At 37.1% G+C, this 18344-nt stretch overlaps 1 protein-coding gene across 2 annotated transcripts in view; it reads right to left on the minus strand.

Annotated features, from left to right (window-relative positions):
• Nucleotides 1–18344, minus strand: part of GABBR2 (gamma-aminobutyric acid type B receptor subunit 2) — a 490383-nt gene that overhangs the window by 294198 nt on the left and 177841 nt on the right. For both annotated transcript variants that reach the window (XM_071804339.1, XM_065832356.2), the window contains one exon: nucleotides 3382–3552. In XM_071804339.1, coding sequence (XP_071660440.1) covers nucleotides 3382–3552 — 171 coding nt within the window. The remainder of the gene's footprint in view (nucleotides 1–3381; nucleotides 3553–18344) is intronic.

An 18344-nucleotide genomic window follows, 5' to 3' on the forward strand; every position in this document is an offset into this window, starting at 1 on the left:
GTTTGCTTATTTTATATGAGAATAAACAGAGATGACATTCAGTTACTTCTGGTCTAGTGGCTTGTAATGCATTTTCAGCACAGAAAAGAAGAATCATATTCTAAACTCAGTGGAATTTTACAACAAAGAGTGAAATTTTAGATGTTATTCAACAACTTTGTCACCTTCAAAACATGTTAGAAGGATAGTTTTGCCTGACGTTCCTTTAGAGGGAAAATTCTGGTTTCAGTGGATGTACAAAATCAGTCACAGAATACCAGCTTGGAAGGGACCGCAAGGATCATCTGGTCCAACCTATTTTAGCAAAAGCACAATCTAAACAAGATGGCTCAGCACCCTGTCCTGCTGAATCTTAGAAGTGTCCAATATCAAGGAATCCACCACTTTCCTGGGGAGATTACTCCAATGGCTGATCATTCTCATCATGAAAAATGTCTCCAAGAGTACCTTGTACCCATTACTCCTCATCTTTTCCATGTGATTCCTTATAAAAAGAAAGTCTCCATCTTCTTCATAGCCAGTACCTGGAGGTCACTAACAGGACTTCATGGTCCCTCGTCTGGGAACTCCACCCTAATCTTTACTCCTGTCTGACAGTCTCTGACAATGGACCTGCTCAGCAATCACTAGGCCTGACTCTAACCTGCAGATTAACTTCCCAGCTTGGCCTTGGACCTGCCTCCTCGCCATGAACTTACTCGACTGACTGGTCTGCACCCTGTCCTCCACGTCTGGGCCTGCTCTTCTCCCTTGCAGTGGGCCTGGGCTCTGCCCAGCCATCACATGTCCTCTCCCTCTGCTGCTGGTGGCTCCCACCCCTCATTGCCCCCTGACAGCCAACTACTTATTTCCTCCAGTTCTTCCTGTGCTTTCACTGTTTGCACAGGGAAGGAATAAACTCTGCAAGGAGCTGAAAACAAAGGATGGAACCTCCTATAATTTCAAAGACTCAGGACTCAACTCTAGAAAGATCGCTTGAATTCAAGGAAGTTTTAACTGGATCGGTCATTACCTGAAGGCTTGAATGAATCACAATAAATAGAGTTTACAGCCTGACACAGAATGTTGTTGCTTACCTTTCAAGAGGAACAGAAAAAACTCTGAACTCAAGTGCAACACCCTAACAAACCCTTGGAAGCAGCAGTTTTAACATTTAAGCGAACCTGACAGACATGAAGTCCGTACCTCTGTCCTAAAGGAAGACCAAGAATTCCTATGTTGTGTTTGCTTGGTTTTAGCTTAATAAACTCTCCATGAGGGTTCAACAACCTTCCCAGTCTATTCTACTGTTCTCCACTTTTAATCTTTCTCATGAAACCACTTTTAATCTTTCTTCTCTTCACAAAGGAAGTAGATCAGAGACATCTGTAAAAACATTCAATAATCTAGAAACATTTTATCTGATCTACTTCCTTCTGGAAGATGATACTAGACTGAGGTTCCAACTTACATCTGAGAACTAAGAACTGTTGAAGTTTACTCTGTGTGTTTTAAATGTCAATATTGTATTACATTGAGGGTGGTGAAATGAGAGCTGGTTTTTTGCTTCCTTTTTACAGTAGGTCAAGCAGTTTGACTTTCTTGACCCTTACGTAGTCCGTGGTTCATTGTAGTGCTTCCTGTATCTTCCACCGGATATCTACTGCCTAGATAGCCATTTGTGCTTTTTCACTAACGTATTATTTATATTAAAATGTTTCTCTGCTTGTCAAGACCATCCTGAAACCTAATCCTGTCCTCTGCAAAGTGCTTGCAGCTTTTCCCAAGTACATATCAACTGCAGATTTAATAAACATTTTCTCTATCCCACTATCTAGAGAAAACCTTATCTCTTTCTAGAGAAAAACACTTGACAGAATCCCATCCTTCTTGTTTGACACTGAACCACTGATAACTGCTTTTGAAATTATAATTCCAAGCCAGAGAAGGATAAAGCATATCTTGCTTTTTGGTGACTTTTTCCTTCAGCATTTGTTTTAAAAGCAAATACTCAACTGATCTGATGTCAATTAACCCCGGTGGCAGAGATGTTGGTTAAATACTACTCTTACAGTATCATTGTCAAGATCAAGTTTCCCTACTTTCCTTTAGAAACACCTTTAACATTTTTAGAAGTTATAAAACATCACACTTATAACCTACTCCATTTCTTCGAGACCCTGTTATCTTAGCACAGACGGAAACTAGATTTCTTTCCATGATTTATTCTTGTTAATTCCATTTTGGTTGTTGCTTAGCATATTTTATCTTCTGGGTGATTCCAAACCGATTATCTACTCAAGTGTCTTTCCAGGAATTAAATTTAGCCTGACTGGTCTATAATTCCCTGGGTCCTTATGCGTTTTGGAGAAAGAAGACACAAAGGTTTCTTCCCTCCTCCTACAACTCACTTTTTATCTTTTAATTCTCAAAGCATGTAAGGGAAGACTCTTAAGATCTCTTAAGTACTCCACAATGAATTAACTGTGCCATACAATTTGAAAATATCTGACTCGTCTAAGCAGACTCCAACCTATTGTTACCGCTGTTCACTAGTTTTAATTATGCTAGTCTTCAGAACTCAGGGTTGTTTTGGTTCTGTTTTTTTTTTTTTAAAAGAGTGCTGAGGAAGGAGAAGAAAAACAACGACAATAAAAACCAAAACCCACACAACCAATTTTGCCTCCCTGCTAATTAATGGGCCAACTCTTTCCCTTGTCTTGCTCTGATTAATTACTTATAGCGTGTTTACTTTTAACTACTTATAGTTAAAACCATGCTTAAAGCACTTGGCCCATAGTTTACTGCAATCTCTATGACCAAAATGTTGCTCAGGGTGAACCTCATAAGATCTGGAGGGTGAATAATATGTGATCTTATCAGTTTTGGGGGCTTCAGTCATTTCTGTCTCAGTAGGCTCCTCCAGTATTTTCCACCACAGACTTACCACATTTTGATCCTTAAAGTTCAGACTGATCAGATTGATGCTTATAATATAACCAAGGAAAAAAGGGACACAATGACATTAGATTTATTCTCTCTTTTAAGTGAACTGATGTCAGGACACAAGCCCCTTTCAAAATCATACACTTCAGCAAGCCAAAGAATATAAAGGAACACTTGCTACAGAGAAAAAAAAAAAAAAGCTTTTCTTTTGCATTTGGGTGCAATGTTCTTGGTGTAAAAAACAGTAAAGGAAAAGCATTGGTGTTTTTTACTATAGGCAGTCAAATAAGCCTCAGAAAGGAATTAAGTTTATTCAGTATAGCAAATGTGACCTAGTAAGACAAAGCCAAACGAGAATGAAACAGTGGGCCTGCTTCTTTTTACTTAATTGCTATTAATGGAGGAACTAGCTCCTCAGAAGCCTCTCTTTGTGTACTGGAAATACGCGAAACTTACCTCCGAGAACCTTTGTACATCCTGGGTCAAAGTTCCTACTCTCTTCCACTGATAATATTTGAGTAGTTTCAAAATAGCTGGGTTCACTGCATTATCAGATGGCACTGTTCGGAAGAAATAAGGATATTTTTTCTTATCGGCCAACTCTGGGGTTGTTGCTGCAAACGAAAGCTGAAAAAAATAAAACAACAAAAAAACCAAAAGTCACTATAAGTCATCTATCATCTAGAAGAAAAACGTTGCTCTTCTCAGTGCAACAAGACACAGCCCGTGCATTGTAGTAATGTACAGAATTTTCACGATCATACAGCTTGAAAGTCCTACCAGAATCACTTACTAATTTACTTTTAAAGTAATTACTTTCAAAAGAAATACCTTAATTATATAAACCACCTGCTACAAAATTAAATGAGGGAATCTTCAAAGTCAATGATGTACAATCAGAGCAAGCAGCTCTAAGGGAGTAAATCTCTATGATTAACTTCCCATAAACTTCCTTCTACATTTTCTTCACAATAGTTGAGTATTGTTCCAAGGAAATTTTCTCAAACTCCTACATACCTTGGAATTAAAGAGTAAACCTCTAGTAGCCCCTCTTCTTATCTTCAGGTATGTACCAGAAATGGAGGGAATAATTACAGCAGCCAAGGCTGCAGCTCAGAAGTTTACCTGCCTCCCAGTTTCCTCCACTGAAGCAGTCCTCTGTGATCTGTGTTATCAAAGAGGACTCAGTGGCTAATTCTAAGCACCTGAATACACTGGAATTTGTATGTGGTTTCAGAATGCTTATAATGGCAGAAAAGACGAAATCTGTTAACACTAAAAAATCAGGAAACTTCACTGAATTCTTCTGCCCAAGTTAAAGGCAGCATATTTTTGTGTAATCTGTTCTATTCTATTCATTTTTGTGAATGGTTTTCAGGCTGTGTTGTGAAGGGAATGCCTTTATATTCACTTCCTGAAAATATTCCTATTTCAGATACTTGTGGTTATTTCCTCCAGTACTTTTTGAGTTGCTAGCAATGTGTTTCAAAGTTTATTTTCAGCCATGCATAGCAGTTGAGCTTTTTTTGAAGTACCAATTTAATGCAAATTGGTGTGACTGTTGAGAAATAGGCTCTCTAATACAGTTGTGTTAAGTCTTTCAGAATCAATAGTCAGAAAGTATAGGGGAATTCAAGCCTATATAAGTACTTCCAACCATAGTATTAAGTTTATACTTTTTTTCAATCAAGCATACAATACATTTGGGCTGGAAAACTTCTTTTGAATTTCAGAACAGAAAATTTCGATCTGAAATAGCAGCTTTAACTTTTTATTCATGTTTATAAAATCTAGATTTTGCCTGTCAGAGAGAGAACTCATCCTGTGTTTGATTTTAAACTCACAAAGAACATATTACATTGTTATAACCTCCTAAACATGAATAGAGTTTATTTTCTTAATTAAAATGCCTGAAATCCAAACAACTTAAAGTGTGTATAACTGGATAGTTTACACGTTATCATTCAAAGAGAAGATTATTTCTCTTCACCAGTCATTAGTTAGAGGAGATTTTTTAAGACCTTCTGCTGCTATGTAACTCTAATGTAAAGTATTTTTAATATATTGACTGCTCTTTTCTCAGATTTTATGAAAAAAACACACTAAGAGGTATGGTGCTATTGCAGTCTTGATTTTCCAAAACTGTATTTGTTGGTTCACTTAGAACTTCCTAATATTTAGTAATGACCAGTGAGTTTGTGAAGAGCTGATTTCAAGGGGAAAAGAATGAAGGGCACGTAGACCGAGCCAGCTTTTCTGTCTATCCTTGTAATGTTGAACATCATGCATCCACTGCATCATGGATGTGGGAATAAGGAACTCTATCCTCTGACTGAAACAGAGAAAATTTGACTTTAGAAATCCAGGATGAAGAGAAATGCCTCTCAGCAGCCTGGCTACTTGCAGCCTAGTGACTGCAAAGGACTTGTTTTTCAAGTTATTACGGTTTTGGATCGAATATAATTTGATTGATCCATAAGTAAAAGAAGTCAAGAGCAATGCTGAAACAACAGTAGTGAAAAGCAACATTGGCAAGGTTCACAGATTGAACAGCACATTTTTCTTATAAAAAAAAATCCCTTAGTAACTAGGATCATCTCTATAGCTGTGAGCTGGCTTTGGGGTGGAGATCTGTGATAGAAGCAAAGGCAATTCAGATCCATCCTTTGACATTTTAGCGACTTCAACAAAGTGCCTATATGAGCATCCTCATTGAACACATTTCCTTGGGAAACACTGAAGCAAAACTTTAGCTCTTTTCACTCATTAAAGGAAGATGAAGACTCATAACTTAGATGTCTCAGCCACGTAAAGTGAGGTGAGATGAGACAAATTCAGGTTTATGTGTAATACTAATGACACCTGAATTACAAAAGAACATTCCTCTTCACTTTCTTTTTGAAGAATGGTTTTATTAAAATATAAAATGGGAAAATTTAATGCCCAAACAGATCTTCAAATGTCGTATATGTTCAGAGGCCTTTGAAGCATCACATATAACATGGTTGGTCTCATTCTGCATCACTTTGCCATTTTAATAAAACACTCAGGAGAGATGGATGAATAACCTGAAATAGATATGTGGGGTTTTTTTCTTTTTTTCTCTTCTTTCTCACAAAGGTTAAGTCATTGAAAATATTCAACTTTTCACAAAATCATCCCTATGAGAATTTGGGGACATGCAATGAATTTAACTCAACAATCACCAGCACTCAATCATATATTTTGAGAGGGAATAACAAGAAGAAAAAACTTATTACATTTTAAAAAGTGATGATGAAAAGATCTTGTTAATAAATAAATTAACACATTGTAGACTTACTGGAAAAGCCCGTGATATAGCACATATCAGTAAAATATTCATAATAAAAACACTGATGAACCTAATAAAACAACACAGTCCACTCACACATGCATTGAGATGGTACAGGCCTCGCTAAATGAACATAAATCCTCTGCATTTTAGGGCTAAAGCTGTTTATTCATTGCTGATTTGAAACTTGAATCTATTAAAAGGCAAACTTCTTAGAGTTTCTTGACTTCATTCTGCAGGACTGGAAGCCATAGAGATCTGATTCTGTTTTTTTTTGTAGGAAATTCTTCTTATAACTTTTAGTTAGTCAAGAATCTGGATGAATGGCAATCCTACTGCTCATGTAACTTTTTGCAAACCACAAAGGTACTATTTTTCACATTACTATATTTTCAGAGCATACATATTCATGCATTGTTAAAAAAAAAATCTTACAGGTGTTACATAGCTGCCTCTCTGCGAAGAAGATGAGTGAGATATAAAAAAGTTATAAACAGGATTATAACTCAGCAATAAATGCCTGTGGGGGTATGATGTCATTAATTCACAGAAAAATATTTTACAAAACTTCCAAAAGTCAAACTTCAAGAAGGTATGAAAGGCAGGAAAAAAAGGTTTCTTTCAAATTGCTATAAAATGAAGGACACAGTGGACTTATGCCAGGTGATAAATCGCAATTGTGTGTGTGGTGTTTGTGTATGTGCATTTGCAAACAGACTGTGCATATGTTTGTAGATCTAGAGAAAAAAAAAATAATTCATATTTATTACATATATATTGTTTTTAATAGTGTCAGAAAAACTGAAGCTACTTCTCAGGTCATCTCTGAGAAATCTCTTTCTTCAGAGTATCTGCTTACAATTCGATGCAATTGTGAGCAACTGCTTCTGAACTTAAAATGAGTGTAGGTACGGAAACATATGTAAGCTATGACTCAGATGGAGATTTCAGGGATGAAACAGAGTTTAGAATTTTTAAATTGAAAAAAACATAGCACTTACCATCCAAGTAAGAATAACCGTAGTACAAACTCAAAACCAAATAGACTGAGGTATTGAAAACCAAATGTTTATTTCTTCATTAATGTCATAAATTAGTAGAAGCTCTGCTGCTTAAATATGACAATTCTGCTCAATTCTAACATGAAAGGCTTTATTTAACAGCTAAAATGCACTCTTTCTGACTTTTTAAATGATTCTTACTTAGCAGTTTTGTTAGAAAGTATTTTGTCTGCATATGTTAAAGAAAAACAATAATGTTAATACCCCAGAGATCATTCAAATCTGGGGTGAGTATGAAAGGAATCAGTGTAAAAGGACTTTCAAGGATGTCACCTGAAACTGATTAACTTCTACAATGTTTAGCTTACTGTGGCATTCTCCCTGCCATATACCCCACAGACCAAGTGGCAGCAAAAGCACAGCTGACTGGAGCAGTCCATAAAGGGTGACCACAAGCTGGTATTTCAGACAAAGTCCCAGCCCCACCAAGTCAGTGCCAAAACTTCCACCAACTTCCTAAGAGCCTGAGTACCCAGAAATCAGATTTAGTTAGTGAGATTTAACTACACCAGTGTAATTGCACCTCTGTAGGTCATCCTGACATTTTGCAGTTTACCTACACTCAGATCTGTAGTAGTACAGATTCTGCATTTTTAAAAATAAAAATATACAGCTGGCTCAAGAGTGAGCCAAGCAGTTGTGCTTCATTGCCAAGAGTGGAGAAGCAGAGCAGGAAGACAGTGAATGGCTTTATCTTACCCTGTGAAAAGAAAGGAAGCAACAAATACCAGTTCTTGAATGGGTCCAAAGCAGAAGAATTTGAGAAATGGTGTGAAACAGAAAAGGAAAAAAAAAAAAAAAAAATTAAAGATGATGCAGAAAGGATCTGATGGCACTATGTGTGTAAAAGAGTGTCTTACAGTGAAGAAGTTTTGAGGCCAGAAAATGTAAGAAGTTTTTGTACTTTAAAAAACAAAGGGCTTGGAAACTACCCAAAATCGAAAAAGTCAGATTTTACTTTTATACTAAAAAACAAAACAACACAACCCACAAAAATAAACAAACAAACCAACCCTGAAACAACCAAACATTATTCCACAAAAGTCAAGGCAATTTCTTTGGATTCACACTGAGAGTCAAAGTAGACTTTGGTAATGGAGAAGAGACGATGTTATACAAGTATTATGAAAAATGCTTCAGCCTAATACGACAGATGGCCAGGTTAAGGAATTTGAACTGCTGGACTTTGCTTAAAAACTGTAAAATATACAGAAGTATTTTTATTCAGGAGGTCTTGGGGTCAGGTATATGTTTTGATAAATTAAATTTTCTCCAGAAGGTGATATTTATTGAAACAGGAAAACACTAATTTTGTTGAAAATCCATACAGTTGCTTCAAAGCGTTGTGGGTAACACTAGATAGATTGAGGTGGAAAAAAAAAGTTAAAGTGTAGAAAGGAACAATGCTGCACAAGGGGAGTAGAAGCTAGCTCTATAGCCTCAGATGAAGGTGAAATGAGGCATGGTAGATTAAACCAAAAACATCAATCTAAAATGATTTCATGTTAAAGCAAGTATGTTCCTGTTTTAGGGAAGTAACAGTGCATTCCCTTTAAAAAAACAGTACAGAAGTGAGAATGGTAAGATGATAAGCTCTAGCATTCATTTAAGAAAATGGGATGCAACACTAATGAAATCAATAGGAAAGACTAGGAGTTATGTAAGAGAGGATGGATATTAGAGAGCTGAAACAAAATTAGAAAAGGGAACAACACTACGAATGTGTATGTTCCATATAGATGATAGGCTGGAAGCTGGAAGGCTGAAGCCACTCTGCAGTTTCAAGAACTGCAGAAGGAAGTGAAGTTGCCAGAAACGGCAAGTGGCGTTCTGGTGTTCTTATGGCTTTATTGTCTCTAAGAAGCATTTATGCTTAAATGTTGTCACTGTAATAATGTGCAGAAGTCTGGTTAAAACAAAAACACAGAACTATCCCTGGGGTCACCCTAATCTAAGGCAACACGTCTGTTTAAGAGTCACGTGTACTTAAGAGGACTGTATTAGCTGAAGTAAATCAATAACAGAAACCCTTTGCAAAGTTACTGTAGGTCCACAATGCCAGTGGGGCAGGAAACTGCACCCCTCTCATAGAATAATTTTGGCTGGAAGAGAACCTTAAGATCATTGAGTTCAACCATAACCTAAATCTGGCACTAAACCATGGCCCTAAGAACATATATACATATTTTAAACACCTCCAGTGATGGCGACTCCACTGCTTCCCTGGGTAACCTGTTTCAATGCCTGACAACTCTTTCCATGAAGAAATTTTTCCAAACATCCAATCTGAACCTTCCCTGGCACAACTTGAGGCCATAGTGTGACCTGTGGAGGATCAGCAGCATCTCCCACTACAGACTCCTCAGCAGCTCAAAGGAGCCCCCCTAAAACCTGGCAGGAGGTACCAGAACATCTGGTTTTGTTAATCCCAAATTGAGAAAGAAGTGATGCTCTCACCAATTGCCTCTCCAGAGGAGAAGGCTGTGAAACTGATACATGCTCTGTGCACAGAGTATTATACACTGAGGGGGGAGGGAGGGAAAGAAAAAAAAATAAAAAGGCAGTCTTAGGTAACAGGGTAATCTCCCTTTAATAAAATGTCATCTGCTAAGACAAGTGATTCACGTTTGCAAATGGAGAAAATTAGTTTATTGAGCACCAGAGAGATTAGCTTAATTTTCCTAGGCTTCTGCACTTGCTTATACAAGTATTTTATTAGTTATCCCTAGAAATTTAAATCTGCTTGTTTCTACAAAACTAATGTTGATGAAGAGTTTTGTCTATATGGCAGATATCACCTGTATTTCCCCTACCTTTTCTAGAAAGCTGAATTATGCTGATAAATCAACATGGCTAAACAGGATATTAACTGCTGATTCAATTAATTGGTGATATCATTTATTATCATCACAACTGAAGATCGCATGTCATGTACTGTTAGAGAGGAAGCACTATTTTCTGTGAGAAAGGAAAGCGCAAATAATTACTTTCAAAAAGAAAGCATAATGTAAGAAAGCTCCACAGAAAATACTCTTACAATAGTACAGGATTGCACATACAGAATCTCATAATACAAAAATAACAAGGATGAAACTCAGGAAGATGATAATTTGTGGCAATATGTACTTGTGACACCACACACCATTCCTTTGTGTGCCTTGCCAGGAGCTCTAATGCTTTGACAAGCCTGTGCCAACAATAATAATACTGGAGCGTGGGCATCTGATGACTTGATGGTCCCAGGAGCTGGAAGGACCAGAAGGAAAATTAATGAATAATGAAGAGTTAAAAGATTTGTCTGCTGCAACTCTTGAGACAGCCTTAGACAATTAAATTGCATGTTTAATTGAATGGTAATTGATGTTTTGTAATAAATATTAAAAGATGCAAAATATAAAGATTTAGGTTAAATGTTAATCATCATTTAAAGATTAAAAGTAACCTTACTATACAAGCCAATTTGCCCACGTGCAGTCAAACTATCACTGAACTTGATCTTACTGCTAGCCAAGTTATGAATAAATTTTAATATAATAACAGCACTTGGAATATTAAAATAGTGATATATAATCAAGAATATTAAAGAGAACCTTAAGAAATACATTATAGCATGTAAAATAAAAAAGTGACATACTAGACTGCTCCTTCCCACCCCAATGAACACAATGTATCATTTAATCAACTTTGATGGATGATTTAGAGAAAAGGAATGTGAAAATAACATTGCAAAATGGTCACAAACAGCTATCTATTTGGAAAATATTTCAATATAAGAAGCTAAGTGCAGCAATTTCATTGACAAAGGCATTGCATAAATCTTCAAAGCCAGTGAAAGGAACACACAGCAATACAGACCAAGAAAAAAACAATGTTTTTTGACAATTTGCATGCACAGCTGCTGGTGACAAGAGTCAGACACAGACAGGGAAGGAGCTGGTTCTGAATCTGACCTAGGAATCAAAGTGGCAGTCTTCCCTGCTGCCTGTAGTCTGACACTGATCTTCAAACAGCACAGGTGAGGCACTAACATAAGTTGAAAGAAGGGGGACTAAATAAGAAAATATTAACAAGAAATAATGCTTTTCCAGCGCTGGTGAATCAGCTACATTTTTACCTGTCATCAATACTCTTAAATATTTGCTTGAATGAAAGCTCTGGAGATTCCATCATCCTTACATTCAGAAGATTTTACGGGATTTCACAAACTTAAGTCCTACAGCAAATAAATCTAATGATCATTAAAAATGTTCTGTTAACTTTGTGTGAGTTTTCATTATGACAGTTGCAAGAGGAAAAGAGAAGACTGGGGAAATATCTGAGTACTGCACTTGGGTCATGACAACCCCAGGCAGCGCTACAGGCTTGGGGAAGAGTGGCTGGAAAGCTGCTTGTGGGAAAAGGATCTGGGGTGTTGATTGACAGCCAGCTGAACATGAGCCAGCAGTGTGCCCAGGTGGCCAAAAAGGCCAACAGCATCCTGGCTTGTATCAGGAATAGTGTGGCCAGCAGGACTAGGGAAGTGATTGTGCCACTGTACTCGGCACTGTTGAGGCCGCACCTTGAATCCTCTGTTCAGTTTTGGTCCCCTCATCATAAGAAGGACATTGAAGTACTAGAGAGAGTGCAGTGGAGGGCAACAAAGCTGGTGAGGGGTCTGGAACACAAGTCTGATGAGGAGCAGCTGAGGGAACTGGGACTGTTTAGCCTGGAGAAAAGGAGGCTGAGAGAGACATTATCGCTGTCTACAACTACCTGAAAGGAGGTTGTAGCATGGAGGGGATTGGTCTCTTCTCCCAAGTAGCAAGTGATAGGACAAGAGGAAATGGCCTCAAGCTGTGCCAGGGGAGGTTTAGACTGGATATTGGGAAAAAATTCTTCATGGAAAGGGTTGTGAAACACTGGAACAGGCTGCTTAGGGCAGTGGTGGAGTCACCATCCCTGGAGGTGTTTAAGGTGTTTAGGTTGATGATCCTGAGGGTCTCTTCCAACTGAAATGATTCTATGATTCTATGCCTCACTAACTAGTAAATGGGCAGGGTGCTTCATCCAAATGGGAACATAAAAATACACACTGTAGTAAACACAGTGGACATGAATGGATCTCATGGATGAACATCCCTTTCACCATCCATAACACACTACCAATCTGATTAGAACTACTGTTCCTTTTAAAATCAGATCTTTTACCAAATACTCCTGCACCCAATATCATCTGCCATTACCTTCATTAATTCTATGTCTGAAATTGCTTCCACTGACTGCCTTTTGGCACCCTGGGAGTTTCCAGAAAAAGCAATCCCAGCTGGTCTCAAGGTTGGAAGGCACCCACCTCCACGCTGCTGGCATTCCAGTGAATTAATCCAATCACAGTAAGATTGATATTCAGCTGCATGCCGCTCTGGGTACATTGCAGGAAGCAATTCTGGCTACTGAACGAATCAATGTTTTAGAGGATAGAAACTGGTTTAGATAAAATAAAATACATATGAGAAGTACTTCAGCTGGAAGGTGTGTTCCTATAGGCTTATGTCCAGTTTGCTTCCCACCTGCGTAGCCCAACCTGCTCCCAGCATGGTTCAGGAGGAACAGCAGATGTCTGAAAGCAAGACATCAGAACAGAGGATGAAGTTTGGTCTTTTGGCATTAAAAATTCCTACTCTAGTGAAGTCTGTGGATTATGTTGCAGAATAGTGATTCAATCGATCCTCAGCTGTGTTGCTTTTCTTTTTCCCCCCCTTGTTTTTTTATATATATATATATAATTTTTTTTGTGTGTGTGTGTGTGTTTTATTTTTTGTCTTCAAGTAAAGGAGAGGATACATGGTAGCTGAAAATTGTAGGAGATCTGCTGAAAAAAAAGAAAAAAAAAAGAGAACTGCCTAGGCATTAGCATTACTGCTTCACCTGCCTCTCAGGTTGGAAGATTAAAACTTGCACCTACCTGTTCACACCAGGCAGAGTCTACATTTAAGAACTTTGTAGAAAAAATGTAACTTCAAGGAATTCCTTGAAGAACATTTCAGGTGAAAAGAAAATAGAAGAGTTATTAATCTTCAGAGCAGGATAAAATTACAAATCAAATCCAAGGCCAAGTAATGGGATCCATTTTAAGTTCTAATAAATATTGCCTTACAAACCTAACGCATTCAACTTACTTCTGAGAAATGCCAAAGAAGTGTATCAAGGAGCTATGGCAAGTGTCCTTCGATTCAGTGGTTAATAAGTGCAACCAGTCAAGTTGATAGAGGCTTTGTGATTTATACGGTCTTTCAGGAGGTAGCCAGCTGCACATGAAGCACAATCATCTCAGATTCCCATATCCAAAAGTAAGAATTCAGCCTCATTAGCATGAGGCTTCACTTGAGTTTTTCACTATTAATGGAAAATAAACAACTGTTGTCCCTTTTTCATTCCATATTTCTTCCGACCATTCATTTGAAAAAGTCTATCACAGTTTGAAGCAGATGTTAAAAAAAGGGTACTAAGGGAATAAATCTGGCAGTCATGAATTGTTTTTTCTACTCCCTAGAAAATATTTTCAGATCCATATCAGGCACAAATCATTTACACCTAACACAGGTGTTTTGCTTACTGCTAGAGGTTTCCCAGAGCACTGAAATTAAATAGCGGATCTACGGAAGTTGCAGCAAAATTTGTTTTCTTTTCTAAACAGAATAAAAGACAAAATCTTCTGAGCATTTTAACAAATAAAACTGCATTGTGAAAGAGGCTTGTACGTATCTTTTTCTGTCACACTCAGTTGCTTAGCATTTGGCTGCTGGCCTGGATTATAATAGAATTCAGCTTCAAATCCCTGCTCTGCTTCAGTCAGAGCATTATTATTTATCCCAAATCAAGCAGAGTCTCCTACATGCATACTCTAGCTACCCAGCTTGCTTGTTTCTTGTCCGTAACAGAATCTTCTAAATATTTACTGAAAATCAACAAATTCGTAAAATATTTCACCTTTAATAAAACAGAATATATTGCCATAATCCATTTAAAAAAATATTTTTCCAGAACTATTCCCAATAGCTTGTTCCTGGCTGGCTGCCCCAAACTATTATCATTCTATTAGTATTGTTTGCTTGTCAGATTTCATTCAGCTAATACGTTAAAACTACAGCTGTTCTGTCTACATTTGGATTTTAAATAAGATATCTGTTTTATTATTTTTCTACCTCTAAATGATGAAAAGCAGGGGAAAACTTCCCCAATAGACAGTTTAATTGTGCAGTATGGGGAAGGTGCCTTGTTCTTGTGAGTAAATCAACCTTACACTCTTGTTGGAAACAGGCAGAAGGACCACTGGTGAGATTTAAGATTATAATTCCCCTTTATTTTTTTTACTTTTTGTTTTTTTGGTGGACTGGACACCCTGATACAGTCCCAGTTCTGCCCATTCCATATCTTATTTCTCTTGTTGCAAATATGGCATCTGAAGAAATACAAGTACATGATCTTAACTCACAATGACACCCTTACAAAAATATTTTTTGCAGAGCCCTAAGTCATTAATCTGTGGTCTGTTTATTTCTTCATTCTCTGGTTTCACACCTCAGCAAGATATCCCAGATTTTTCAAGCCAAAACAGGTGACATCCTCACTAGGCAAAGTAGTGATACATAAAGAAGCTGTTCACATAGAGCAGCACAGCTCAGAGATACCTTATCAGGTCCTGGGAGCAATACCATGGCACTAATTCTGCACGTTGTCTGGGCTAATTTGCCTTTTCTTTCAGCTCTGTAGCTTTTCTGATATCTCAGCACTGCATGCAGCAGTCAAACCCCAACAGAAGTATTTAGAGAGCAATCTGACATCATTTGCTTGGAATCGCACCTTCTCTAATAATCGATAAAGAGGGGTTATGCTACAGAAAGCAAGGGTTTGCTGGAGGGGAGAAGATGAAATAAAACCTGATAAGAAAATCAGGAAACTTCCTTTGCCAACAGATATTTGCAGGAAAATAAGTACTGCTTGCCCAGCAGCAAGGGCAACTTGGGTTACATTGCCATGAAAAACGTTCAACAGAAATGTCAGTCACAATTATGATTATAATATACTTGGCATTAAAATGTCAAATATGTCATTGATCCTCCTCTAAGAAATAACCAAGGTTACACATACTTTATGTTTTCTTTATCTACAGTCAATACAGATTTTAAGGGGATGCTCCAGATTGAAAGCTGCATGTAGAAGACCTGTTACTAACACATGCAACTGTGAAATGTTCATGCAGATATATTCAGACAATCTAAATCCCAAAACTATTTGTCAACTTAAACCTGTATTCTATGCTGAAATCTTATGAGGCATTATATAATCTATTTTCATAAAATAAAAATTGTCAAACCATCTTGGTTCAAGTGCAGTTACAAAACAAAAATCCCATCTCTAATGTCACTGAGAAAGTGAAAGAAAACATGAGTGTTTCCTCCTGGTGCTGTTGCCTCCAAGACATCAGTTAATTGTTGCCTGAGTAACCTTTAATGTGTTTTTCTCAATACCTATGCCTCCCAGGTCAGCTGTTACTATTAATTTAATAAGCGTTTCTTTATGTTTGCATTTGATTTTAAGTACAGTACTTGCCCCTGGTCTTAGAATGCATGCTGGGTAGAAAGTATTATCTACACCATTTAAGATTACGTACATTTCAATTAGATCTCTCTACCATTTTTGCCTAGAATGCTGCCATCATCCTAGTTCCTGCAGGTTAAAAGCTGAATATTTTCTTTAGTTGGTATCTTTTTTGTCACTTACTCCATAAAACTGCTCACTACAATCTCATCTATTCCTGAAAATGGTCCTTATCAAATCTGCTCTTTTTACAGTATTTTCCATAACTTACATGCACCCAGGTGAGATAAAAACTGAATTAAATCACTCCACATCCATACGTAGTACTATAATAAACCAAATGGAGCCTTAATTTTTCACATGCAAGGAATATCTTTATGCTTGATCTTTGTCACAGAGCCAGGAAAGCCCTTTAAGAATACAGTTTAATTTTAAATATTTAAGAAGTTTTATTGATTTGAGAGAAGGAACTCATATATGAAAACTCAGTATGTGCATTAGAGTTTAGAAGTGCTTATTAGTTTCCAAAGGTTGGTTTAAATATCTTTCCTAATTCAATCACATGTAATTCATTATTTATTACTCACTTCTCATGTGCAGTGATTAAGTTGTAATTTTTAAAGTCACTTGCCTCTTCCACTTGCCTTTTCTCAACCCTCTCATTTATAAACCGTTTTCTAAATTACCATTTATTTTTATACCACATTTCTGACCAAATTATTGCCATATTCTTGCTCTTCTTTTTGGCTTTTTTTTTTTTTTTTTAACCACCTATCTTATGTCTTTGTCTACTTGGTCACTTTGGCTTCTGTTATTTTAGGTACTGCTGGGGCTTTTTGGTCTTTTCCAAACACTGCTCTTGGACATATCCCTGGCAACTTTGAACACATCTATTATTTTTACTGTCTCTACATAGGACAAACTCATGACAGAACAAACATTTAATCAGAAAAACAGCAGGACAAACAGAAAGCACCTTTGACAAAGGTGATCATTGTGATTTCAGATCAGAAAATATAAACCACTAATTTCCAGCTAAATATTTCATAAATTAAATTGGTGGTCTGGATGGCTTTTCCTAAAGAATTATACTTTACTGCATACTAACATGCATTCACTAGGAATTTCCAAGTATCTCCTGCAGTTAAAATAAGGTCATCTTTATCAAGAATGCCTATCAGGAGATAAGCAACCTATATTAATGTACTGTGCATCTGGGTAAAAAACACAAGAAGATTAAATATATTCACTGCCTTTTTTACAAGTAGTTTATTCAGAAATTCTATGAAGTTAAATACAGGGTGTTTCAAAAAGATGGACCCATTTTGAAATCACCGTATCTCTGCAACCACAATCTATCTTCTCAATGTTGTCCATACAGCAGGTGGAGAAAACTCACAGCGTTTATAAAAACGTTCAGAAAACTTGATCAGTCATTAAACTGTTTGTAAATTTTTGTGCAGTTGTAACATATTGGGTCCATCTTTTTGTTAAATGAACGGCAAATGAGTCTGGGTATGTTTTGTTGTTGTTGTTTTGGTTGGGGTGGTTTTTTGTATGTGTGTGTTTGTTTTGGGGGTTTGTTTGTTGGTTGGTGGGTTTTTTGTTGTTGTTGTTTTGTTTGGGTATTTTGTTGTTTCTGGTTTTTGCTTTTTTTTTAATCTTTACACTTACTTAGTAAAGAGAACTATGTCTTTCACATTTGAGTCTCCTGGTATATTTGATGACTTATCTAGTAACAAAAGAGAAGGTAAACCACAAGTGACTCTGTCTGAACAGTAATAAAAATGAAGATACTTTTCCCAGAATCACAGAATAGTTGGAATCAGAAGGGAGATTGTCCAGCCCAGTCCAGCCACCCCACTAATGCAGGTAAACTTAAAGCAGATTGCACAGTGTCATGTCCAGGCAGGTCTTGAATATGTCCAGAGAAGGAGACTCCGCAACTTTTCCTAATGAGTGTATGGTATCTTTGCAACAAGTTCACAGAAAGTCCTAGAAATTGAATTAATAGGGCATTCTTTTTGTTTTAATGTCTTTGGTGGTGGTGGTGGTTTTTAATTATTTTCTTAATTTGATTATCAGATTCATTCAGCTTACTATCCCTAAGTTAATGGAATTACCACCTTTTCTTTCTACAATAGTATTAGTTTATTTATTCTCCAGCTTCCCAGAATCCTGATTTTCTACTTGTAGAGAGATTCAGCTTAGTCTCAGCAGAAAAGCACCTGCTAGAGTACAGATGAGTGATCAGAAGGTAGCCAGCTTGGGTACAACTTGACTCATTCCAAAACAAGGCTCTTAAGATAAAAAGTGGGCAGGAAACCCTGGCAGGAAATAAACAGTGCAAGAACTGAACAAGAGACCATGAGACAGATGGATGAATGACAAGAGAGAACAGAAGTGATGCTGCTCAGGGCACAGAAAAAGACAAACTGCAGGAAACAGAAAGAACAGACCGAAAGAAA

This window comes from Patagioenas fasciata, chromosome 2 (assembly GCF_037038585.1).
Source record: "Patagioenas fasciata isolate bPatFas1 chromosome 2, bPatFas1.hap1, whole genome shotgun sequence".
Taxonomy (NCBI): domain Eukaryota; kingdom Metazoa; phylum Chordata; class Aves; order Columbiformes; family Columbidae; genus Patagioenas; species Patagioenas fasciata.